This window comes from Phascolarctos cinereus, unplaced genomic scaffold (assembly GCF_003287225.1).
Source record: "Phascolarctos cinereus isolate Bilbo 61053 unplaced genomic scaffold, phaCin_HiC Scaffold_8;HRSCAF=390, whole genome shotgun sequence".
In the NCBI taxonomy this organism is placed as follows: Eukaryota; Metazoa; Chordata; class Mammalia; order Diprotodontia; family Phascolarctidae; genus Phascolarctos; species Phascolarctos cinereus.
In genome coordinates this window covers 66,397,693-66,422,777 of record NW_027556291.1, presented here as the reverse complement: position 1 = coordinate 66,422,777, position 25,085 = coordinate 66,397,693, and the positions used below count along the sequence as shown (strand labels likewise).

The following is a 25,085-nucleotide window of genomic DNA, read 5'->3' as shown; positions in this document are numbered from 1 at the left end:
TAACAAATGAAGCCAGTGAAACAAGAGGGAGAAGAGAAAACCTTAGGAAGGAAGGGTCTCTAGTGGGGGGTGGAGATCAAGGCAGTTGATGAGAAGATGGTCAGAGTACAAAGGAAGTGCCCAGGAGCAGGGTACATGGGATCCCAGGGCTCCAGCTGGAAGGGCCCTCAGGGGTCATTCAGTCCAATCCTCTGGTTTCATAGATGCTGAAGCGCAGGGAAGATGAGTCATTTACCCAGGCAGTAAAGATCTAAGGGAGGATTTGAACCCAAGTATTTCTGACTCTAGGTCCTGCTGCCATCTCTACTACACTAAGACGCCTCTGACATGCCCAAGGTCACACTAGTAGTCAGTCTCAATCAGAGGGATGTTCTTTAGCTGCCTACTGATGTCCTCCCCAATTCCTCTCCTCTCATTGCATCTTACCTTTCTATGGTTTTTGGTTGTTGGGGGTTTTTTTTTGGGGGAAAGGGGGGGCTGAACCTGTGATTTCATCAGTGTGGAACTTCTAGTGTGGAAAGTCCATTGATGCAGATCCAACGGGACTTGAATCCATATTTCTCACCCGGTCAAGGTTCAGGTAGCTGTTATCTACCCACTTCCAGGCCACTCTGCTTCCTTCCTGCATGAGTTCAGGGCCTGGCTCCCAGCCTTTCTCTCCTCCCTGCCTCTCATACGAGGGTACCCCAACATACACGGGGATGCTCCCTCAAACAGAAACAGTCATACCTTTGATCTTGCCATCACCCATTTTCACGTTCAGGAGCTATGAAATTTCTTTACTGATTACAGTCTCTGTCATTCGCTTTCAGTTCTTCCCCAGGCACTGGCTACACTCTCCTCCTCTCCCCATCTTGAGCCAATAGTGAACCGGTTCGACTTTGCAATCAAATCCCTCGCCCCCTGGTCTGCCAGTCAATACACATTTATTAAGCGCCCACTATGTGCTAAATACTGTGCTAAGCATTAAGGATACAAAGAAGGGTAAAAGGCAGACCCTGCCCTCAAGGAGCTCACAATCTATAAAGACGACATACAACTACGTACAAACAAGCTATATACAAGAGAAATAGGAGAGTCAACAGAGGAGAAGGTACCTGAATTAAGGGAGATTGGGAACGGCTTCTTGGGGAGATGGGGTTGGGGTGATTCGTGTTGAATCTTGGGGGGATTTGGGAGGGGCAGGCAGGTAGTAAAGGGCTTTTATAGGAGATAGTCAACAGATGGGAAGGTACCCGAATTAAGGGAGATTGGGAACGGCTTCTTGGGGGGATGGGGTTGGGGTGACTCGTGTTGAATCTTGGGGGGATTTGGGAGGGGCAGGCAGGTTGTAAAGGGCTTTTAACACCAAACAGAGGATTTGATATCTGATCCTGGAAGTGATAGGGAACCCCAGGAGTTTGAGTAGGGAAGGGGTGACATGGTCAGACTTACAACTTCAAGAAAATCACTTTGACGCTCATAAGGGACCAGGCCTACGCTTTAGGAAAATCACTTTGACAGCTGAGGACGGCCTGGAGCGGGGGAACACAGGGGCTAGATCAACCAGCAAGCTACTGCAAAAGTCCAGGTGGGAGGTGATAAGGGCCTTTACGGGGGGGAGGGGGAGTGGCAGTGTCAGAGGCTAAAAGGGAGGAGTGGGGCTATACAGGAGATATGACGAAGGTATAATAGAGAGGCCATGACGAGAGATCGGGAATGGAGGAGTGAGAGTGAGAATCTGGAGGATGACACTGGGGCTGTGACTGGGAGGATGGTGGTGCCCTCAACAGTAACAGGGAACTTAGGAAGAGGGGAGATTGGGGCAGGGGCAGAGGCAGAGGGAAGACACTGAGTTCAGTTTTGGACATGTTGAATTCAAAATGTCTATGGGAAATCTAGTTCCAGATGCCCAATAGGCAAGTAGAGATGGGAGACTGGAGGTCAGCAGAGTTTAAGGCTGGGATAAGGGGATTTGAGAATCATCAGCATAGAGATGCTAACTGAATCCATGGGAGCTGGGAGAAGATCACCTACAGCAAAATTGTAGAACGGGACAAGAGGGCCCAGGACAGAGCTTTAGGGGACACCCACAGTGAGGAGAAGTAAGTAACCTGGATAAAGATCCAGCAAAGGAGACAGAAGGAATGGTTGTATAGGTAGGATGAGACCCAGGAGAAGGTGGTATCCTGAAAACCTAGAGAGGAGAGAATATTAAAGAGAAAAGGGTGATCAACAGCATCAAAGACTACAGAGAGGGCAAGAAGAGTGAGGATTGAGAAAAGGCCATTGGATTGGGCAGCTAAGAGATCACTGGTAACTTTGGAGAGAGCAGTTCTGGTTAAGTGATGAGGTCAGAAACCAGACTACAGTTAAGAAGAGTGAGGGGAAGGGAAGTGGAGGCACCTATTATAGACAGCCTTCTCGGGGAGTTTGACCACAAAGGGGAGGAGAGGTGTGGGATGAGAACTAGCAAGGGATGGTTGGATCAAGGGAGGGCTTTTTTGAGGACGAGGGAGACATGGGTATGTTTGTAGGTAGTAGGGAAGGAGCCAGTGGACAGGGATACTGATGATAAGAGTGAGGATGATCGAGGAGATGGGATGCAATGGGATCACTTGGGCACACAGAAGGCTTTGCTTTGGCAAAGATTAGGGCCACCTCATGATGTGAGACATGAGTGAAATAGAAGATAGTGGCAGAAGGCATCTGAGTGATAGCAGATAAGGAAGAGGGAAGAGGGAGCTCACTGCAAATGGCCTCAATTTTTCCAGTAAAATATGAGGCAAGGCTCTCAGCTGAGAGGGGGAGGGAAAGGGGAGCCATAGGAGGTCAGGGGTGGGAGATTTGGAATGGCCACTGTGGAAGAGTGGGACAGTGAATCCATCAGGGAGGTGTGAGGGGATTGCCTTGTAGCGGTGAGGGCCCAGTTGAGGTCATGTAACAAATCTGTAGTGGACCCAGTCAGCACAGTTTTCTCCACCTTTGTTCAGCAGCACGTTTGTAGGAGCGAAGGCAGCAGATGGTGGGAGTGATTCAAGGCTGAGGCTTGGTGGGGCAAGACTGGTTCCATCAGGGGGCAAGGGACTCAAGGTAAGAGGGCAGTATAGAGTTGAAGTGATTCACCAAACGGTTGAGATGGGAAAGGGAGATGTGTAATGAGTACAGGGGTGATGGCCTAGGAGAGAACTGACAGGGTTGAGAGATTGAAGGTCACATTGTGAATGAAGAACAGGATGTGGGGTTACAAAACAGAGGAAGAGGTGGAATGATGATAGTGAGCCAGTAAGGGAATTTCGGAGCTGATGATCATGGAAGTGGTGCATTTGTGGCTGGTGGCAAGAACAAGGGTATGGCCATCTCTGTGTGTGTAGCTGAGTTGGGGTGGAGTAGCAGGCCATGGGAAATAAGGTGAGGAACTGGAAGATTAGGGTGTTTGGGGGAGCATCTCTGTATATGCTGAAGTCCCCTAGCATGAGGACAGGAGTCAGGGAAGGAAGGAAGACTGGGAGCCAGGCCCTGAATTCATCCATGAATGAAGGAGAGTGGCCTGGGGGTCAGTAGGCAACAGACACCAGAATTCTGATTGGGGAGATATGGACTGAATGAAATTCAGAGGGGAAGTTACTGAGCGATGGAGGTAGAGAATGAGTCTGGAAGCGGCCATGGGGAGCAAGGAGTATCCCAACTCCCCCGCCTCGACCAGTGAATTGGGGGGATGAAAGTGCATCTAGTGCCAGGGAAGGAGGCAGGAAATGGAAAGAGCACAAAAGGAAGCGATTGACAAAAGCAAGTTTGCCACCTAGCAAACAGGCATTGCAGAGAGCACAGTGGGCTCTCTAAAGCTGGGCAGCTTTAGAGTGAGTCATCAGAGTGAGATTGGACTGGAGGGAAAACGAATGTGGGAGCACACAACGGATAGTGAGCACGCTTGAACGATTCCCGGGGGTTCACAATCACTGGAACACGGATAGATTGGCCCTCCACCCTAGGAGGAGGAGGAATGTGGCACTCAATGATGACATCGGGATCTTCTGGATCCTCTTCCACGGGGAGGCAGGACACCTGGGTTGATGAAATGGTGTTTTCTCCCCATTCCCCAAGGTCGGGAAACTGGTTGGCGATGGAAGTGCTTTTCTCCTCTCCGTCCTCTGACTGGAGAACCGGCATGGTGGAAAGGGGTGTTTCTTGTCCCACCTCTGATGTCTTGCCAAAACCCAAACTTGGATTACTCCCACCATCTGCCGACTCTGCATTTATTCCCATGCTGCTGAGAAAATCACAAAACTCTGTTGACTGGGTCATCCACAAATCTGTTACATCATCTCAACTGGGCCCTCACTGCAGCAAGGCAATCCTTCTACACCTCCCTAAAAAGCCAATACACCAACTATTTTAAACCTTTTCAACCCTCAAGTCTCCAAAAGCATTTCCAACCTTAGCTGGGAATCTTGCCTCATACTCACCAAAAAAAAGAAAAAAAAAAAGAAAAAAAAGTGAAGGCAGAATGCCAGGGCTGGGAGAGACTTTAGCACACAAAGTCGGAGGTGGGAAGGTGCCCTGAACACACAAGTATCAGAGCCGGCAGAAGGAGGCTTAATAGCCCAGTGTTACTTTTTCTGGGTCTGGTGAATCTGACACAAGATTTCCTCAGCTCTCCTCACTTCTCTTAGCTCAGAGCCCCCACCCAAGAAACCTGGGCAAACAATTGTTCCCCACCCCCCAGTAACCACACACTTGCAAGCACACAGTCACATTTAAGTTTTATTCAATGGAAGCGAACAAAGGAGAGAATCTGAGGAGCCCCTAGAAGTTCCAACGATAAGAGAAAAATCCTGGCAGGGGCACCTCATCCACCGGCCTGTTCTCACCAGGTCAGAAGCTTGAATGAGAACAAGGGTGTACTTTTCTCCCCAGCTGCATGCCATGACTTGGGGCTCTAAAGGAAGGGTATCTACTGGTAAAACGGCACTGGGGAAGGGGGGGAGGGGTAGCAGTCAAGCCTTAGGGATAGCTAGTGAGGTACAGGTTAGGTTCTAACTCGGGAATCTAAACTTGGGGACAGAAGCAGGAGACCCTACAAGGTCCTGGGCAAAGCATTTGAGGGGGAGGCCTAGGAATCCCCTTTGCAGCACTGTTCCTGAGGAGGCTGGTGTGAGGGTACACAGCACAAAGCACTAAGTTAGAGTTATAGCATTAAGTAAGGGATCCCTTCTGCTTGGCTGGCGCTGGACAGCGTAGTAGGCAAGAGTAGGCCCTTCTCCGGGAAGCAGAGAAAAGGAAGAAGAGATGGAAGCCAGCTATACTAGCGGTGCCCTGCTGGGGCATCAGCATCTAGTAGTGGGGTCCAAGGTGGCAAAGGCCTGGAGATGCTAGGGGCCCACGGCTTTCCTTAATGGAAGGAGAAGGATCCAGGGAGCATGCTCAAGATGCTGACGAGCTGTCTGCTCAGCCCCAGAGGGCAGGACCAGGAGCACTGGCCAAGCGGCAGAGGCAGAATTGGGCTCCAGGCCTGGCATGGGCCCCAGCAGGGGAAGCCTTCAAGTCTAAGTGGGATGACTACTTATCAGGGGCGCTGCTGCAGAGGGGATTCCTGGGCTAGGGGTCCTTCTCAGGCCCCCAACCCAGGCCAGCTCTGGGAGGAACACAGGCCAGCAGGCCTGTGTTGCAGAGCAAGGAAAGTAGGGTTTATTTTTTTTCTCCAAAAAAAATACAACCGACACTAATCAAAGTCAACTGAGGTGGGCACCTTGGTTTCCAGTGCTTGTGGGGGAGGGGGAGTGTCTGCACAGAGGGGGAGGGGCGCCCTTCCCACCCTGAGGTTAGAACAACTGGATGTTGCCTTTGAGGCTATGTAGCTCATTCTGGGTCCACAGTGGGCCTTCCATGTTGGGGATTCTCAGGTCCAGGGAACTGGGGAGAGAACAGACGCTTCAAGCTTAGGGTGAGGTGGAGTGAGGGCCGGACCCAACCCAATTAAAGCCGTCCCAAAGTGGCCTGAGATGTCTCAGGAACCAGTGGGCTGGCTAGCTAGCACCTCTTCAGAGGCTTTCAGGCAGAGCCTAGCTGCCCAGTCTGCTAATTGTGCTACTGACCACGTGACCCAAGGCCAGGTCCTAACAGACGACAAATAGCAGAGGACTCTGGGAAGACTTATCTGAGCTGACGCACAGAGAAGAAAGCCCGAGTGGGGAGATGATCAAAACAATAAACAAAATAGCACTAGGGCCTCGGACTAGACCTGGGAAGCTCCCTCCACCAATGCAAGTTGGCATCTACTCTGCAACTTAGCCTCCGACAGAGCTACCGAGAGGTTAAGTGACTTGCTCACAGCCAGGATGTGTCAGGAGGTGAGACTTGAACCCAGGGCTTCCGGCTCTCTTATGCCACAATGACTCTGCCTCCAACCAGGTCAATCAAAGCGCTAGCAGGTGGCCAAGCTCTGACCGCCTGTCATGAACAATCATGGTCAAAGAGAACAAATAACAAAACACACTTCCCTCTTCTCAGTAGAGGCGGGGGGCTATGGGTAAGGAATGTGGCACATGCTGGCAGACTCAGCTGCTAGGTCAATTTGTCTGTCTTAACTGTTTTTCTTTCTTCAGTGGAGATGGGGCAGGGGGAGGGGGTGTCGTGGGGAGGAGGAAGGATGCGCTGAGAAATGTCTGTGGTATCAGAACAAAAAGTGCCAACAGAACATAAAAAAATAAAATCCTAAGCCTTGGAGCTGGAAGGGCCCACACCAAGGGAGAGCAGTAGCAAGAAGCTACCATCCAGGTAGGCCTCAGCAAGGCCGGCCTGACTTTAGCTCCTCCTCCTCCTCCCCTGCAGGCCAGGCTGTGGCCCCAGCTCCTGGATGCCTGAGGCATCTTGAGGCCTTGGTGGTGGGGGGGGGTGGGGGGCTGGGGGCAGGGGAGGCTCAGTTTCCCATGGGATTTTTCCAAGGGGAGGAGGATGGCTCCCTGTCTATCAGAGCAGCTAGCTGGCTGTGCCCACCACAAGAGGCAGCAGGGCGGGGCAGAGATACTCACCCAAATGTGGATGAATGCGGCTCATCATCCAGTTCATGGATCACAGGCTGGTCCAGGACAGAGATCAGGGTGTAGTTCTCCACCATCAGCTCGTCAGGGTCGTCAGTCTGGCCCGGAACCTTACCCAGGGGCAATTCGCTCCAGTTTATGTCATCTGGATGAGAGGGATTGGAGAGCTCGCGCTAGGAAGGAACTTGGCAGCCAATCCCTCCATTTTACAGATTTTACAGAAGAACCTTGGCCAGAGCAAAGTGCGGAAAGGCTATGCAGTCTCACGGTGTCATTTCCTGCCCCCTCCCCCATCTCTGTCTTTCTGGCTCATCTCAGGCTCAGGAAGGTCTCACCTGGTCTCTCTCGAGGCCAGCAGCTACCACTGGCTGGCTGGCCATCAACCCCCCCAGAAGCCCTTTCCCCAGCCCTGCTCCGCCCCCTCCCCACCCCAGCAGCCCTGAGGGCCCACCCAGAAACAAGTGCCTGGGGAGCTGAGAGCAGCACCCCTCTAGTGTCTGACCCAGCACTTCCTGGGCCCCAAGTGTGCCGACGACCGGGGCCCAGGAACATGAATGTGGTTGCAGCTGTGCGTCTGGGATGGGGGAGGAAGAGGGGTGAGTGACATCGCCTCCTTCAGCTTTCCAGGAGCTGCCAACCCTCCTCTGGGGTCTCCCAGGGTAACTTGGGCCACAATAGTATGTTGCAAAAAGAAGACCCGGGTTCAAATCCTGCTTCTGACACAGACAGAGGTGTTCCGTCCCCCCCGTCAGCTGAGGGGCCCAGCTCAATCTCAGTCCTCCAGGGGGCCTTTCCCCAGGGTGTCGCCTGGGCCCCTTACCTAAGCACAGCTGCCAGGGGGAGCCCTCCAAGCCGGCCTGCTTTTCAGCGAGCATCTCCGGAGTCTCCTTCAGCACAGCCTCCTTCACTGGCTCTGCATCCACTTCCATCACTTCGGGTTCAGAGGACTCTTCAGACTCAGTCTCTTCTTCCTCCTCTTCTTCCTCCTCCTCCTCTTCCTCCTCTTCCCCGGGCTGGCGATTCTTCCTCTTCTCCATCATGAGAGCCCGCTTCACCTGCCACTGAAGGCTCTCCAGGGTATAGATGGGCCTGTGCAGGGAGCTAGTCCCTTCCCAGGGCCTCACGCTAGGGACAGGATTCCCGCCCTGGGTGTAGATGGTGCAGAGACACATGAGCTTCTCCTGCGAGTCCAGGGGTAGCTGGGGCTCCATGGCCTTTAGGACCCTGGGCAGAAGGTTGGGGGGGAAGACAAAGAGACTCAGGGAGTGGCCAACCCGTAGCCTCCCCATCTCAGCCCTCTATGGGAGAAGTGAGCCAGAGCCCTCCCAATGGCCAACCCGAGCCAAGTGTAGCTGATCCCATTTCGGGCTTACAGTTGGAGAAGGTGAGGACTGGCCCAGCAGGTGGCATCCAGGCAGACATCAAGCAGCTGGGACCAGTTCAAGGAGAATTTGCGAGGTCCCATCTTCCAGCTCTTGCGGACAGACCTCTGACTAGAGGTGAGGCGCTTCTGGCAGGGTCCTGAGGAGAGAGAGAGAGATCCTGGTGCCCAGCCCACCCTGCTGTCCAAGGCGCCTCCCCCTGCCACCTCAGGCTTGCAGGACAAACCCCAGAATCCTTAGCCTCAAAGCCTTTCTCTCTGGGGGAACAGCCCTGAGCGGGTAAAACAACTTGAGGCTAAGATGGGGACCCCTCAGTCACCAATGACTTTCCCATCTAGATCTCGCATGGCACTTAGCAATTTCCTCTTAATGTACTCTGGGACATACTTTCATCAGAGGAAAAGCTCAGAGAGGCTTACTCAGCACCACACAGCCACAGCAGGGCAAAGGCTGCCCCCCACATCTGCCTGCTTCTCCATTTACCATTTAACCTCCATTTTAGCCTTAGTCATATCTGGGTCTCATTCCTCACCAGACTGTGCCCTTCCTTCCTGAGGGTTCCTACCTACACTCAGCAACTTCCCCAGTGCAAACCTCAGTAGATGTGTATTTAAGGGAATTCAACCATGTTGGGTTGGGGGGAGGGAGATACTGCCTGTCCCCTCTAGGGGAGGCTGAGTTCAGGGGTCAGAGGGGAGATGTTCTCCACGCCATGCCCCGTGGCATCCACTTAGAAAGCAGGGCAGCTGGCATGAAGTGGAAGGAGGCAAAAGGGGAGAGAGCAGAGAAGAGGCAGCCAGGGCTAGCCTCTGGCCCTCACCAGCAGGGGTATAGACCACCACAAGCTCGTTGATCCAGCTGATGAGATAGGCTGGACGGATCCCTGTGTCCCCACAATCAGGTAGGGTTCTGAGCATCTTCTCCAGCAGATCCTGGATGAATGGGTGAGTCTGCAGGCCCTTAATGAGGGGCTGCCAGAAGTGCGAGAAGGACCTCGGCATCAGAAGGTTCACCAGATTCAGGACTTCTAAGGGATGCAAAGCAGAACAAGAGAAACAAAGGGCAGCTCAGCACCTGGAGCACAAGGCCCACTGGCCCCGGCAAAGCCCAACACCATGGCCCTTGGGCCAAGGCAGCTCCCCTCTCCAGCCCTCAGCCACCTCTTTGGCACAAAGAGAACTCCCTTCCAATTAGATCCTGTGTAGAGAGGGTGTGTGTGTGTGTGTGTGTGTGTGTGTGTGTGTGTGTGTGTGTGTGTGTGTGTGTGTGTGTGTAACACAGGTACCCAGGCAGCAGGCACTGACCAAGGCTGGGGGGTGGGGCATGCATGCGCAAGGAGCCTAGCCACATCTGCCCAGGAGAGGGCGCTCACAAGCCCGCACCTGTTGGTTGGATCTTCAGAGCTTCCAGCTGCTCAATAGTAGGGATGAGGAAGCCTTCATCAAGCAGGGTGTCCACCACGTAATTTCTGCAACAGGAAAACATGCCAGGCTTGCTAACCTCGGGGACGAGGAAGCAGGCTGAGGAGCTCTTTGCAACCCTGTTGGTTCGGTTAGAAGGGGGCCAGCCTCGATGTCTGGGAAGGGACAGCCTAAAACAAGGGACTCGGTGGGCAAGGGGATAGACTGACATGAGAGTGCCCTGAGAGAGGCGATATTCACACAAATCCATGAAGGAGAAAAGAGACAACTCGCATGGCCCAGAGAGGGGGAGGCAGTAGCCCTAGGCTACACAGCTTCTTGATTCCTCTTGTCCTATTCAATTGCATTGCCCCCTGTCCTACCCAACTCCTGAGCCTCAAGTTTTCCCCTCTGTAAAAGGAGGTCAATGGACTTGACAGCCTTGGGAGGGCCCTTCTTGAACCCTGTGATTCTTCTTCGTCTTTTTTTTTTTAAAGGCAATTGGGGTTAAGTGACTTGCCCAGGGTCACACAGCTAGTAAGTGTCAAGTGTTTGGTCTGAGGCCGGATTTGAACTCAGGTCCTCCTGACTTCAGGGCCGGTGCCCTGTGATTCTTCTTGATCTTGTTCTCCACTCTGTGTCCGACTCCTACAGCTGGCAGGGTCCCTGAGCCCAAGGGGGAAGGGTGGCGCCCACTGGCCTCTGGAATGAGTTTCCTCACCGCCAGTTACAAAGAAAGAAACTGAACCTCAGGGAGGTCAAGCCATTTGCCTAAGATCACTCTGCTATTGAGTGTCAAGGCTTTAACCCCTTCAATTTACTGATAAGGAAACAGGCCCAGGGAGGGGAAGGTCAAATAGGTAGGAAGTGCCAGCAGGATTTGCACCCAAAGCCCTGCCTCCCCCCCATACCGGTTTTCCTTGGACAGCTTCTTCAGGCGGCCCACCAATCGTTCCACCTCGCGGGTGGACTTGGTCCACAATTTCACGGCCTTGGGCAGCTGCCTCGAACGCCGGAGCACCTGTTGGCAGACAGGGCCCGGCTCAGGGATCTCCCAGCTGGTGAACCCCAGATGGTGGGTGAGCCCTGAACAATGGGCCAGAGCTCAAAGGCAGTCTGAGCACTCCCCACCATGGAAGGAGAAACCACACAGGAAGTGTTTGAGATATGCAGTGCCTGGGGGACTAGACATCACCTGACTGCCAGTGCTCTGGCCTGAGCTCAGGGCCAGCTGCCAAGTTTGGCCCATCACCCACTGCTTTAGTTAGGCCTTCTGGGTAGGCAAAAAGAGTGGGAGAAAGGTGGAAATAGGCAGAACCCCTCCCCTTGAGAAAAGAGGCAGTTAGTGTTCATCCGTGTACAGGAGTCAGCGGGAGAAGCTGTTACCCCAAAGGACCCCAGTGTGCTCATAGCCCTCCAGCACTAACACCAACTCCCCGGCCACCCTGAGGCCAGCCCCCATGACCCTGTGACCCCAAGAGCAGAGTCTGCCCTGACTGAGCTGGGAGCTGGGGGACTCAGCCCCATCTAGCCCTTTTCGCGTGTTGGCAATGGTCCGACTGCACCGGGTTCCTCCATCCTTCTGCTTGGCTCCCTCCTCTGCGCTGGCTCAATCCAAGGGCTGCCGGACAGCGCCTCCCCTGAAGCTGGTGGGAGGCGACATGCAGCAACACCAGTTTACTTACCTTAAACTGTTGCTCCCCATAGGACACCAGCAGTTTCCGGATTTTCTCTAAAGAAAGGAAAATGACAAAAGGCCTCACTACTTGTGGCCCAGAGCTGCTCTGGACACCTTGGCACCAAACGGAAAGATGATGGAAGGGGCCCTTGGCCACGTGTTTTAGACCTATGCTTGGTGGTCCTCCCTGCCTCAGATGGACATACACACACACAAGCACGTATGCACATATGTTTCAGCACACTGCAAAGAATCCTAGCTATGGAGAAAAAGGGCCTTGGCTTGCTCCTAGCAGCATGGGGGCTCCCTCACTACCTGGAGGGCCCTGAGTGGGCCCGTGCCTACAGGGCTGGTTCTATGTGTGGTCCTCACTCCTGTTTAACACGACGAAGAGGCTCTAGATGACTGTCTGGCTTGAGCTCACACTAAAGGCTCCTCATTCTGTCACTAGCTGTGTGACCTTGGGCGAATCTCTTTCCCTCTCTGGGCTTCAACAGGTTCTTGGTTTGATGACTTCAGTGGTATACCAGGCCTGGCCCAGTGCCTGCCTCCTCCTCCCCATGAGCCATACCTTGCAGGTCTTTTTCTTTTTGGGCCTCTTCAGAAAGCGGCTCCTCCTGGGGAGGCTGCATTTCTGGCTCTTCCTCCTCTTCCAATTCCTCCACTTCTTCCACCTCCTCCAACACAACTCCACCTTCATCCTTCCCCATCTCTATCTCGCGGATACGCACCCCTGTATCCCAGGGCTCACCCAAGTTATTCCCCAGCTGGCGGCACCAATACGTCCGACGGAGCCATTCCAAGACGAATTCACAGCCTATGGGAAACAGGACGAGAGGCTCATGAGGCCCGGCCAGTCATCAAGTTCTCCTCGGCCTTATTCCCACAAGGAAGTCTTGATGTTTTCTCTTCTCCAGAAATGAGCACCCTACCCCTTGTCCTAAAGCCCCCCCAAGGCCAGCCCCACCTCCAAACGGGGAAACATTACCTCTTCTGCAGGTACTTAGTCTAGGCAGATTCCTGTGAGTCAGATTGTGGCGAAGGTTCACAACCCACTCTGGGATGTGCATCTGTGGTGGGGAGAGAAAAGAAGAAGAGATGGGAGAGAGAAGGCCAGGGAAGGAGAGGGATGGGGGAAAGAGGTGGTGGAGGGGACAGCAAGAGGAAGAGAAGAGACACAGGATGGAGGGGAGGGGGACAAAGCCCCAGATGGGTCTGGAGCACCTTCCCTTACCAAGAACCTTGGCTTCCTCCCAAGGAGACCCTATTTTGGGTAGCTTCCCTGAAAAGAGCTGCCTGCCCAGGCCCAGCAGGAGGCACTGCCCATCTGTTTACACACTACTGTGTGAAATACAGTACATGGACGTGGCACCTTCTGGGGCCTTGCCTTCCTCTTCTCTTTGAAACCAAGAAAAAGCAGCCTCATTTCTACTGTGCCAAGAACACTACAACAGAGCGTGTGAGATGGTTACCCTGCAAGCTGGGACTCCTGGTCCTCACTAGGCTTGTTTACATAGTTGGCCAGGAGTGATTTATAATCTTCCCAAGTATTCTTGGATTCTTGAACCCAGAACAGTGGGATTGGGGAGGGCAGGCAATGCAGGTAATGGGGAGGTAGGTTTTGGTTCATCATAAGGATAAACTCCCAAGCAGTAAGAACTATTCTTGACTCTAAAGGGAGTGAGCTCTCCATCTCTGGAAGGCTTCAAAAAGTGACTGGATACTGGATGATCTTATCCACATGAAGGAGGTTATAGAAGAGACTCTTGCTCTAGGTAGGGGGTTAAATTAGTAGCCCTCTGTGACCCTTCCAACCTTCCTGTTCTTGGTTTCTCAGACACTCCCCCCCCCCATCAGCCCTGCCCCTGGAGAGATGTAAGTATCGTGGTGGGTTCGTGGCATGGCACATACCTCATGGGCCAGGCGTCTCAGAGGAATATTGATGATCTTCTGCTTGGGCTCAGTGATAAGATTCACAAACCTGGGGGTGGGAGAGAGGATGCCATGATTAGACCTCTGATTTAGTCAAATCATTCCAGCTGCTATGTGGAAGATGGCCCGGGGAGGGGCCAGACCATTTATGAGGCTCCTGCAATAACTCAGGGGGGAGATGATGAGGGGCCAAACTATGGGGGGGAAGGGAGGAAAGAGTTGAGAATGACTCAATGATTGCAAAGCTGAGTGATCGGTGTCCTGGACAAAAAAAGGGAAGTGTGGACCGGGGTGAAGGTGCAGAGAGGGTAGCAGGTCAGAGGGAAGCTGGAGATGGAGCTAGAGCAGCCCAGAGACAGGTTGGGTCCAGAGATGCACTGGGAGCTAAGAGGGCCTTGCAGGACAGACACAGTTAGAAGTGATATGGGGGAGGCTCCAGCAAAGGAACCTGAAAAGGCAGAGCCTGCTTGGGGGGGGGGGGAGGATGGGCCCTGCTAAGCCAGAGAAGAGCACCCAGGAGAAAGAAGTGGCAGGCTGGCCAGTCCAAGGGTGCCCAGCACCAAGGATGTGACCTGATAAAAGGTGTCGAGTTTGCCAATGAGGAGACCAGTGGGTACTTTGGAGAGTAGCTTCACTTGGGGAATGAGATCTAGTCACATTGCAAAGGGGTGAAGAATGAGAGACATGTGGCTAGATTTTCTGGGAGTTTGATAGTGAAAAGAATGGCAGCTTATATGGAATCAAGTGAGGGAGGGTTTGTTGGGGGGCCTGCCCATATTTGTCAGCCACTAAAGATGAATGAGAGAGGATGATGGTGTATTGGAGGGGAAGTGACTTGGCCAAGGCCACGCATGCACGAAGCAGCTGGGGCTTCCAAGCCTCAAGGTAAGCCTGCCTCTCCCCAGTCCCTGCTATTCCAGAGGCCCTCTGTGGAAGTCCCCCCCCCTCACCTGACCAAGGCCATCCCATAGAGGAGCACGAGCTCCTGAGTGCCCAAGGCAGAAGTTCCATCCAGGAGCTTGCAAAGCACCAGATCTGTTGTGCAGGCCACGGCCAGGGGGAGGTTGTTGCTGCATCTGAAGAGAAAAGACTCAATTAGAGTGGCTTTTATGACACAGACAAAACTCATTGTGCCCCCTCCCCCTCCCTGGGAACATCTAAATCCCCTTCAACGGGAACAGAGGTAATTGCCCCTGCTCTCCAGAAGGGGAGCCAGAGAGCTGAGATGTGACCAAGGCAGTGATGCTTGGTTGCCTAGCAACCCTTGGTTGCTTAGAGACCTCACTGCAGACCAGGGATTAGCACAGAAAGAATGAACTCGGGGGTAAAGGAGGGAGAAGGGAGGGGGCCTCTGCAGACGGGCACCGGGAAGGATGGCTTCCTTTGTATTCACTCCCGAGCCCCCCCCCCCCAGCCATTTTAACTGCTTCTCTATCAATTCTACTCCTAGGCACTCCTGCTTTGCAAATCAAGGGGGCTGGCCCCATGCCATTTCTAAGGTTCCAACCAGCTCAGCCTGTCCTCAAGGACTTCTCTGAAGGCTGCTCCCCGGGAAAACTGGCCCCAAACCTCCATTCTACCACCCTAGTCAATGACACCTCAATGGCACCACTGTACCCTACACTCGGCCATTACAATGGGTCTCTGGCCACTGAGATCAGAGTTCTGACACTTGAAAGGATCTCAAAGGCCAGAGAGGGAAACTGAGGATGAGAGACGTGACTCTTATAAGCCAAGGGCTACACAGCTAGTGAGTAAATGTCAGAGGTGGGGGGGAGCCACTCTCTTTTCATTGTACCGTTTTCCCCATGCCCATGACCCTCCAGAGAATGGAAGCTGCTAAAATCCTTGCCTTTCCTTATCACCTAGGCTAGGAAATTTTTCTGAATACTTGGGTGATCAGAAGGCACCATTTCTCATACCACATGGGTGAGTGGGATTCAGGTAGGACCATTTACCAAACTTTTTATTTTTTTTGGGGGGGAATCTTTTTTAGGGGGCTAGGAAATCTTTTTGAATACTCAGGTGATTAGAAGGTACCATTTCTCACACCAGATGGGTAAGTGGGATTCAGGTAGGACCACTTCCCAACCTTTCATTTTTTTTGGGGGGGGGGTAAAGAATAAGGCCTAGGAATGCTTAGTGACCAAGGTCACACCTGTTATAATCATCAGAAGTGCGACTTGAAACCAGGTCTCTCGACACTGTACTGTGTACGTACCTTTATATAGAAGCTTTCACCATGGCTGGAGAGCCCTTCCTCTTCACCTCCACTTTGTACAATCCCCAGCTGCTTTTCCAGCTGTTAATGGTGTGCTGGGCAGCAGAGCTGGCCCTTGAGTCAGGGTTCCATTCTGCCTCTGATACTTTCTAGCTGCCTGATCCTTGCAAAGTCACTCAGTCCCTCTGAACCTCAGTTTCCCCATCCCTAGCCTTTATTGAGATGCTTGTAAAGAGCTCCATAAACTACAAAAATGTGAGCTATTGTTTGTATATCTTAGTGCAGTTGTGAGCTTAGATGGCTTACAACTGCACTAAGACTTCTAGGATAGATAATTATGGGAATCTGCTGCCTCCCCAGACAGAATGTCAGCTATTGGAGTTAAGGGTCTGTTTTGCTTTTGTCTTTGCACAGTGTCTGGCCTTAAGAGAAAGGAAGTATGGTACACAAAATTTGGAGGAAGAGACATGGGTTCAAATGCCATCCTTTGTTTCCTGTTATTTGTGTGACTGACCCTGGGCAAGTCAATTATCCACTTCAGGCCTCAGTTTCCCCCTCCCTGGCTCCACTGCTTTGGGATTTTGCTGGCCCTCTCCACCCTCCTTCAGCTTCCTGTTGGTGTACTGGCTTTCCCTAGGAAAGGGCTGGCTTTGTTCTTATCTGTATCTTCCTATCTATAGCTTATCACAGTACCTGGCACAGAGCAGGAGCTTAATGCTTAATAAATGTTTATTGATTGATTGACTGATTGACTCGATGGCTTCTGAGGTTTCTTCCAGCTCCAAGTCCTATGTGTGACCTGTGACCAATTTACCTCTTTGTGGCTTCAGTTTCCAGAACTGTAAAACTGGAGGAGGAGAGGGGGTTGGACTCTGGGTCTCTTTCAGCTCTATAGCTAGGATGCTGTGTGTAACCCTAGGGCAACTCCCTCCCCCTCCCTAGACTTGTTTTCCCCTCTTTGGTAAAACGAGGGAGGTTGACTTGCTGGCTTCCAAGACTCCTTCCACCAGCTATGGCTCTAGAACAGCATAGTATTTATTGCTTAATTCTAGCCAGGGGTAGGTGGGAAACAGCTCACATTGAGGGGTGGGGGACTCGGGCGGACATTGCACAGGTTGCTTTAGGGAGGATGGGGGTGGGGCAGTGCGCATTGCCCACTGCCGCATTGCGGAGGCTGGCAGGGCCCATTTCTATTATGGGTTGGATAAGAGCAAGATGGGGGCGGGCCCACGGGCAAGGACCAATCAGGGATTTAAGGAACCATTCAAACCCTCCCCTCCTGTTGTGGGGTGGGGGGCTTCTTTGTCTCCAATTTGGGGGTTCAGCTTTAGACTGCAGTCTAAGGGAAAGGCTAAGACCCAGCTGGGAGGAGGGAGTAGCTCAGATGGAGGAGGGGGGAGGGGTTGGGCAGGGATGACATAAAGTTGCTTTTGGAGCATGCGGGGTACAATGCGCATTGCGGCACTGCAGATGCTGGCAGTGCCCATTTATAATATGGGCCGGGTGGGACAAAGAAAGGGGCGGACCATCGGGCAGGGTTCAAACCCAGATTTAGGGAGTCCTTCAACGTCTCCCATAGCCTTTGTTACGGGAGGCTTCCTTTGTCTCTGCTTTGGGTGTTGAGGTCGGGAGGCAAGGCACCCGCACAGGTGGGAGAAGGGAGGACGAAAGGAAAGTCAGTGGGGAGGGGGGAGTAGCTCAGATGGAAGGGGGCGGGGCTTGGGTGGGGATGACACAGAGCTGCTTTTGGAGCATGCGGGGTAGGTACAATGTTCATTTCGGCATTGCCGCATTGCAGAGGCTAGCAGAGCCCAAGTATAAGATGGACCCGGGTGGGACAAAGATGGGGGTGGGACTTCAGGCAGTGACCAATGAGAGATAAGAAGACATTCACACCCACCCTTCTTTCCTGGGTGTTGGGGGGGGGCTCCTTTGTCTCTGCTTGGGGGGGTTCAAGCCAAAGCCCAGGTGGGAGGAGGGAGGAGGAAGATAAGTTGGGAGGGGGGAATAGCTCAGATAGGAGTGGGGGTGGGGAATCTGGGCAAGGATGACATATTCGGTTGCTTCTGGAGCATGCGGGGTACTATTGCCGCATTGCAGATTCCCGCATTCACAATATGGGCTGGGTGGGACAAAGAAGGGGGCGGGGCCCTGAGCAGGCGACAATCAGAGATTTATGGGGCCATTCACCCCCACAATCTTGGTGGGTGGGTGGGGGCTCTTTTGTCCCCATTTTGGGGGTCTGGGCCAGGATTGGGGCGGGGGGGGGCAAGACCAAAGTGAAGGATAGAGTAGCTCATTTAGGGGGGTGGGGGGGAAGGGAGATATGATACAGAAGGCTGCTCCTGGAAGGATGCGGGGTACAATGCGTATTGGGGACGCTGGCAAGCCCTTTCATTACTTGGGCTAAGTCTAACAAAGAACAAGTAGAGCCCTGGGGCAGGGACCAACAAGAGATTTAGGGAGCCCTTCTGTCCTAGACGTCGGGGGGTGGTTCCTTTGTCTCCTCTTTGGGAGTTCGGGTCTGGGGGAGACGCCCCGACCCGGTGGGGGGGAAAATCAAGGTCCCACAGCGGACGCCCGCCCATATCACGTCCACCCAGCCCTCTGGCGCCCTGCCTTGCCCCGCAGTCCCTTTCGGGCTGCTCCCTTCTTCTTCCTCCCTCCCTCCCTCCCTCCCCGCCTGTCTGCCTGCTTGACTCCCTAGCGCCAGCCAGCCGGCCGATCGGCCCGGGGCGCGCCCCCCCCCCGCCGCTCACCTGCTTTTCCAAGCCGATACTCGGTTGAGCGCATGTCGCTGCAGCTCGGGGTCCGAGCAGAAGAGGTAGACCATGACCTGCTCCCACTCGGCCTTACTGCGCCAAGCCACCACGCTTTGGCTGGCCACCTGCACGGCTTCCACCTTGGGTTCTTGGGGTTGCGGCATTGCTTCAGATTTCCTTTTCCGCTGCCAGATCGCTCCGAAGGGCGCTGGTGCTGGGGCACGCACGGGCCCCTCGTCCTGATCTTGCATGCTCGCCAGGGCACTGGCTGTCAGCAGTCGGTTCACCCAGGGCGGAACGATGCCGCGCTCCGTCCAGGGCAGCGCGGGCTCCGGCCTGACTCCGCCCCGTCGTCGTCGTCGCCGCCCACGCCCCCGCCGCACTCGCAGGAGCATCCGCCTCCGCATGCCCCGCCTCTGCTTCTGCGACGAGCCCGGCCTCGGCTCCGGCGAAGCGCCCGGCCTCGGCTCCTGCGACGAGCCCTGCCCCTGCTCCTGCGACGAGGCCTGCCCCAGCTCTAGCGACGAGCCCCGCCTTCGCCGCCGCCGCCGCCGTATTCGCGTCCGCCAGCGAAGGCGCCGCCACCAATGACAGCACAAGAGCTGAAGCCACGCCCCCTCCGGGCCGTGCGCCGCTCCCGAGGCCCGAGGGCAGCTGCCTGGGGCTACAGGGCTAGGGAGGGGCGGGGACGCGCGCCCGCGAGGCGCCGCGGGAGCGAGTGGCGAAGCAGCGGGCCCAGCACAGGGTGCCCGCGCCGGGCCCGCGCATTGCGGATTCTGGGCTGAGAGGGTGTAGCGGGTAGAGGAGGACGCTTGGAGCCTCTCGAACTGCTCCCCTGGGAAATCTAGGCCTCCATACCTGCCTACTTGAGAGTCCTTGGTCAATCACTGCCCTTCCCTAGGCCTCAATTTGCTCCTGTGTGGTAGTTGGCCTAGCTGCCCTCTGAGGTCTGTTCCAGCTCTACATCTGTATTCCCCTGTGTGACCTTGACCAAGTCACTGCCCCTCCTCGGGCTTCAATTGTCTGAAAAATGAGAGCCGTGGACAACAAAGCTACGCTCCTAATGGTGTGACCTTCAACAATTCACTTCCCTTTCCTAGGTCTCAAGGTCCTCTCTTCCACATGACCTCTGAGGTCACTTCCAGTCTCAGCAGTCTCTGCTCCTGTATCTCCTGCATCCCCCACTGTCTGGTCCCGGCCTTCTCCCTCTTACTTACTTCACCTGGTGAACTCATCAGCTCTCTTAGATTTCGTTACCGTCTCTGTGCTGATGATTAAAAAAGTCTACCAATCCTGCCCCAGCCTCTCTGCTGTTCCCCAATCTTGCATCTCCAACAGCCTTTCAGACATCTTGAATTAGCTATCCAGTAGACATCTTGAATTAGCTATCCAGTAGACATCTTGAGGGGCACTAGGTGGCGCAGTGGATAGAGCACCCAGGACTGAAGTTGTGAAGACTTTTTGTGAGTTCAAATCTCGCTCAGATACATCCTAGCTGTGTGACCCTGGAGAAGTCACTTGATCCTGTTTGTCTCAGTTTCCTCATCTGTAAAATGAGCTGGAAAAGGAAGAGTCAGACTCGACTGAACAACAGGATATCTTAGACTCAATTTGTCCAAAATGGAGCTCATTATATATGTTCCCCCTTAAACCTTCCCTGCCTCCTACCTTCCCTATTACTGTAAAGGGCCCCACCCTCCTCCCAGTTCCTGAGGCTCCTAACCTAAATAGTTATCCTGGACTCCTCACTATCTCTCATCAAAATCTCCCTCCTTCCCCCTATCCAACCTGTTTTCAAGTCTTGCCCTTTTCATCTTTGCAGCATCTCTGGAATGTGCTCCCTCCTAAGGTCCCTTCCAGCTCTGAAGTTTTATATTCCAAGATTTCATCCCAGCTCTAATATTCTCCATTTTAAAGTTCTCTCAGTTCCCATATTCTCCTGCCCTCAGATGTCTTCCAGCTGTGACGGTCTCTAATCAAAAGTCCCTCTCAACCCTACCGGCCCTTGTCAGTTCTAAATTCTGTCTTGTAAGGCTCCTTCCAGTTCTTATATTCTATGTCCTGAAGTTCCTCAGAGCTCTGACATTCTCTTTTTTAGCATTTCCCTTCAGTTCTTCCCATCTGTCTTCTTTGGTTCCTCCCACCCTGACTTTCTCTGGTCTATACTCCTCCCAGTTCTAGCATTTTATGTTCTAAGGTCTCCTCCAATTCTCACAGCCTGTGCTCTAAAGTCCCACCTGGCTCTGACATTTCCTGTTTTGTGAAGACTGGGCGGAACAATTGAAGCTGAATTCAACCAACATTTTGTTGTTATTGTTCTTCATTCGTTCAGTCCTACCGCGCTCTTTGTGACCCCATGGATCACAGCACGCCAAGCCCTTCTATCCTTCGCTGTCTTCCGAAGTCTGTCTGAGCTCATGTTCATTGCTTCCATGACACTATCTATCCATTTCATCCTCTGCCATCCCCTTTTCCCTTTGCCTTCAATCTTTCCTAACATCAGGGTCTTTTCCAATGAGTCCCATCTTCTCATCTACTTTGTGTCAAGCATTGTGCTAGGCATTGTGAATACAGAGGCCCTCCAAAGCAGGTCTGCCTTCAAGGAGCATCTATTCTATTGGTACTAAACTGCATATTCATAGAACATTTGATATAAAAATCTATAAAAAGTAGGTAAGAGGCAATTTCTGGGGAGACAGTCCGAGTATGGAATGTGGCACCTAACTTGAGTCAGCCTTAACAAAAGTCATTCTGTGATGCTTTCTAGGGATGGGTCACAGCCTGGGCAAAGACAAGGAAACTAAATAGTCACCTGCACCCCTACTCCACCCCAGTTTCCCTGGCCCAGGAATTCTACCTGAGCGTGATAACAGAGCTAGGCAGGAAACCAAGCCTCCGAAGAGGAGGGGTGGATTAACCCTAATGGGTGTGAAGAGGTTCCAGGAGAAATCCAGTCCTGGCCCAAACTCAAGAATGTCTCATCACAGCCCTATGGAAGACGGCCAGCTGGAAACCTCGGGCCCTTGGGTGATCCTGGGTAAGTCTCTGCCTGTCTGTTGACCTCAGTTTCTTCCTCTGTAAAATGAAGTCCCTGCTAGCTGCAGGTCACGATCCTCATTAATAGTTAATAGGACAAACTAGTAGGACCAGTGGTCAGGTCCAAAGGATCCCTTTGCCTGACCTTTCTGGTGTGTGTGTGTGTGTGTGTGTGTGTGTGCGCGCGCGCGCACGCAGTGTGTTGGGGCACGGTGCTCTAAACAGGACAGGGAGGGAATCCTGATAAACTCATTCACATTAAGTAACTAGGGTTCCTCCTGTGCTCCTCTACCCTAGAGGTGCGAGGGCTGTCACATTTTAAAAGAGCAAGTGTAATTCTTAGCTGCCAAGTCTCTCTAAGGGTAGACTTTTAGACATCAGTCAGGGAGATATAGGGCTGGTAGTGGAAGAATATTTTAAGCAGCCCTCAGACTCCAGCAGATGTACCTGTGTGTTAGGCCGTACTGTGCTGACAGGCCTCCTGGGTACCCTCCAAAGTTTCCTGAAGGTTGGAGAAGCCATGTTGGAACTCAGGCTCTTTGGGGGCAGCAGTGTGAGGAAGGGGCAAGGGCTGGGCCTTGAAGTCACTAGGCTTCACCAGGAATTCTGCCCTCTTTCCCTTTATGGGCCAAAGGGCTAAAAGTGCTTGTCCTTTGCCTCTATCTTGTTTCAAGGAAAGAACTTGGTAAACATTAAAGAGCTTAGAAAAATAAGTTCAGTTTAATGACAATACAATTCAACAAACATTGATTAAACCTTCTGTATGCAGAGCTGGACCCTGGAGGTGTTTTGACTAGAGGAATGAGATGGCCATGTTTGTTGGACCTTTCCTGTCCCCTTCCCAAAAGTAACAGAGGAAAGACCCAAGTTCTGAGTTCTCTAGGAACTGCTAGGGTTGTCCTGCCAGTGGGCAGGTCCTCTTGCTTCTGGGCTACCTTCTGTCTGGAGGGAATTTATGACCATCACTTGTGATGCCAGAATCAGAACAGACCAAAGAACAGACAAACAGAGAGCAGAGCAGGCAAGTGTGGAACCCAGCCCAGATGGCTCAGCAGCGTGGGTAACTCTCACCCCTTGGTGTTGAAGAGTTTCATTCTAGAACCATATAACCTTTGGGGCTGATGGGAGCTCCAAAGGTCTTCTAGTCCAGTCTCCTGCCTTCCAAGATGATTACCAAATCTAAACCAAATTACATCCAAAGCAAAGGGGAATCTGTGGTCTTCTTCAAGACACTCATGGGAAGAGAGTCCAACCCCACTTCTTCATCTAACAGTCCTCAAAATCAGAGACTGTTTAGTTGTGTGAAACCTTAATCTGTCCTGCCTCAATAGACTCATCTCCTTTTCATCAGGTCTCTGCTGGAAAGAAGGTTGCCTTATTGACTTGGTCTTATGTATTTGTGTTAGTTCTCTATTTATCTTGGATTTCAGACCTTTATTGGAGCTATTTGAAGGGAAGATGGGGGAGGGGGGACAATCAACAGCTTTCCTTCCTATCCCAATTGCATTGATTTCATTTGTGCAAAAGCTTTTCAATTTCTTTTAATTGGGTGTCACTTATTTGGATGTGGAAAGAACCTTAGAGATCATCTAAAAGTGAGACCCAGAGGGGAAATTATTTGACCAAGATCACACAGAAAGGTAGTGGCAGAGCCAAGGCTAGATCGTTGGTCTCTTGGCTCCCAGCCTGGTGCACTTTCCACTGGCTCCCCCTACTCCCTGAAGGCCATTGTCGAGTTCCAAACTCAGTTTTCTCCTCTCTTGACTCATCCCAGCTCCTTTTACTTTACTCTTTTTCAACTCTCCAGTCATTCATATTGCCCCATGGCCCATGGGCAGGAAGTGTGTGAAGGGGATTAGGTTGGGCTTGGGAATCAGTTCAGTGTTGATGGTGCTCCTGTAGAAAGGGGGCAAAGGGGGGACATTTGCTGACTCAGTCCACTTTCCAAATGCCAGCCTCCTTTTGGAGGATGCTGCTGGTATGGCTATGGCAGAGTGCTGGTGCCCACTTGGTGAACCTGCACAGCTTTCTGCTACCCCCTATGTTCCTCATATGCCTGTCCTGTGTGTGTGTGTGATCAGGGGCAAGTCACTTAACTTTCCTGAGTCTCAGTTTCCATAGCTCTACAATGGAGATAATAATGCCAGTTGCCGGTAGTACCTATCTAATAGCATTATTGTGGATATAGTGAGATAATATATGTAAAATATACCGCAGACTTAGAGCTGTAGAAATGTCAAGGGGTTTTCTGGAGGTAACATTTTGATTTCATTGGCCTAGGGAACTCCTGGGGAGAAAAATCCCTCTACCAATGCAGATTGCCATCTCCTCTGTGTCTGGTGTTTTTAGTGTGTTATCTGGAGCGCTGAGAAATGAAGTACCTTGTCCAGAGGCACAAAGACATTTTAGGTCAGAGATGACCACAGACTTGGAACCTATGTCCTTCTGGCTCCAGGGCCTCTCAAAAATTTGAGATTTTTCCTGGGGATGGGGGAAGCTAAGGACTACTGAATATTGTGGAATGAGGGGCCTAACCACCAGAGAGGATAAACTGGATCCTGGAAATGAGAAGTCAGCTGTTGGTTATAATATTGGAGACATGTATGCTAAGTTCTAGAGAAGGGGAGAGGTGAAGTCTTGGTGATTACAAGTACCGTCTTCTACATAAAACTTTAAGTAATCCTGAGAGAGATTTTTGTATCATCATCAGTAGGGCACTTGACTTGGGATCGGGAAGATCTGGGTTCAAATCCCACCTCAGACACTTATTGCTTGTGTGACCCTAGGCCAAGTTATTTTGTCTCTGCCTCAGTTTCCTCATCTGTAAAATGAGGGGGTTAGATTTGCTAACCTTTGAGATCTTTTCCAGCTTGAAACTGATGCTTCCCCCCCACCCCTAACTACTAATGCCTTCCTGAGTCAAGTACCTTTTATTTATTTATCTTGTGTATCTTTATAGGCGGCCATGCTGTTCCCCCCCTTGAATGTAAACTCTATTTATTATTGAGGACAGAGCTGTTTCATAGTTGTCCTCTCCATTGCTAAAGTTTTTGAAAAAGCTATTCCTGCTCATTCCCTCCATTTCCTCACAATGTATTATTTCCCTTAACCTTTTGTAAATCTAGTTTCTGCCTTCTCCGCTCTGCTTAAACTGCTTCATCACTGGTTATCAATGACCTTGTTTCTCTGTTTCTCTGTCTGTCTTTTCTCCATCTCTCCCCCCCATATTTCTGTCTGTTCTGTCTGTCTCCCCATCTCTGTCTTCCCATCCCTGTCTTTGTTTCATCTCTTCTCTCTCTCTGTCTCTGTCTCTCTTTATCCTCTCTTCTCTCTCTCTCTCTCTCTCTCTCTCTCTCTCTCTCTCTCTCTCTCTCTCTCTTCTCTCTCTCCCCATCTCTGTCTCTCTCTGTCTCTCTCTCTGTCTCTCTGTCTGTCTGTCTCTCTCTTTCGGTCTCTCTCTCTCTCTCTCTCTCTCTCTCTCTCTGACTCTTTCTCTCCCTGGCTCCCTCTCTCTTTTCTTTTTTGTGAATCTGAAGCCAAATTTATCAAAGGATATTTGAGGGACATAGTCTCTTGGTCTTTGGTCTCAAATGATAGGCCCCAGAATGCTTTCAGATAGAGCATATTCCTCTAAGCCCGGGAGAACTTCTGGCTT

General features: G+C 52.2%; 1 protein-coding gene and 1 pseudogene across 3 annotated transcripts; one reads left to right on the top strand and one right to left on the bottom strand.

Annotated features, from left to right (window-relative positions):
* Positions 1–909: 909 nt before the first annotated feature.
* Positions 910–19,274, bottom strand: LAS1L (LAS1 like ribosome biogenesis factor). 3 transcript variants are annotated; one of them, XM_020967215.2, is made up of 13 exons: positions 18,392–19,274; positions 14,362–14,487; positions 13,391–13,460; positions 12,468–12,549; positions 12,051–12,296; positions 11,487–11,533; positions 10,713–10,822; positions 9,784–9,869; positions 9,222–9,428; positions 8,393–8,540; positions 7,840–8,243; positions 7,011–7,164; positions 910–4,246 (listed from the first exon to the last, which is right to left on the bottom strand). In XM_020967215.2, exons 1-13 carry the CDS (start codon positions 18,799–18,801, stop codon positions 3,835–3,837), a joined length of 2,502 nt encoding a protein of 833 aa, XP_020822874.1. In that variant the 5' UTR covers positions 18,802–19,274; the 3' UTR covers positions 910–3,834. The 3 variants fall into 3 exon arrangements, with proteins under 3 accessions (XP_020822874.1, XP_020822875.1, XP_020822876.1); XM_020967216.2 differs by having other exon boundaries at positions 12,231–12,296; positions 18,392–18,955; XM_020967217.2 differs by lacking the exon at positions 910–4,246 and adding an exon at positions 4,731–5,892 and having other exon boundaries at positions 18,392–18,936.
* A 2,042-nt stretch (positions 19,275–21,316) lies between these two features.
* The window catches only part of LOC110194754 (maestro heat-like repeat family member 5), a 162,798-nt pseudogene continuing 159,029 nt past the window's right edge, over positions 21,317–25,085 (top strand).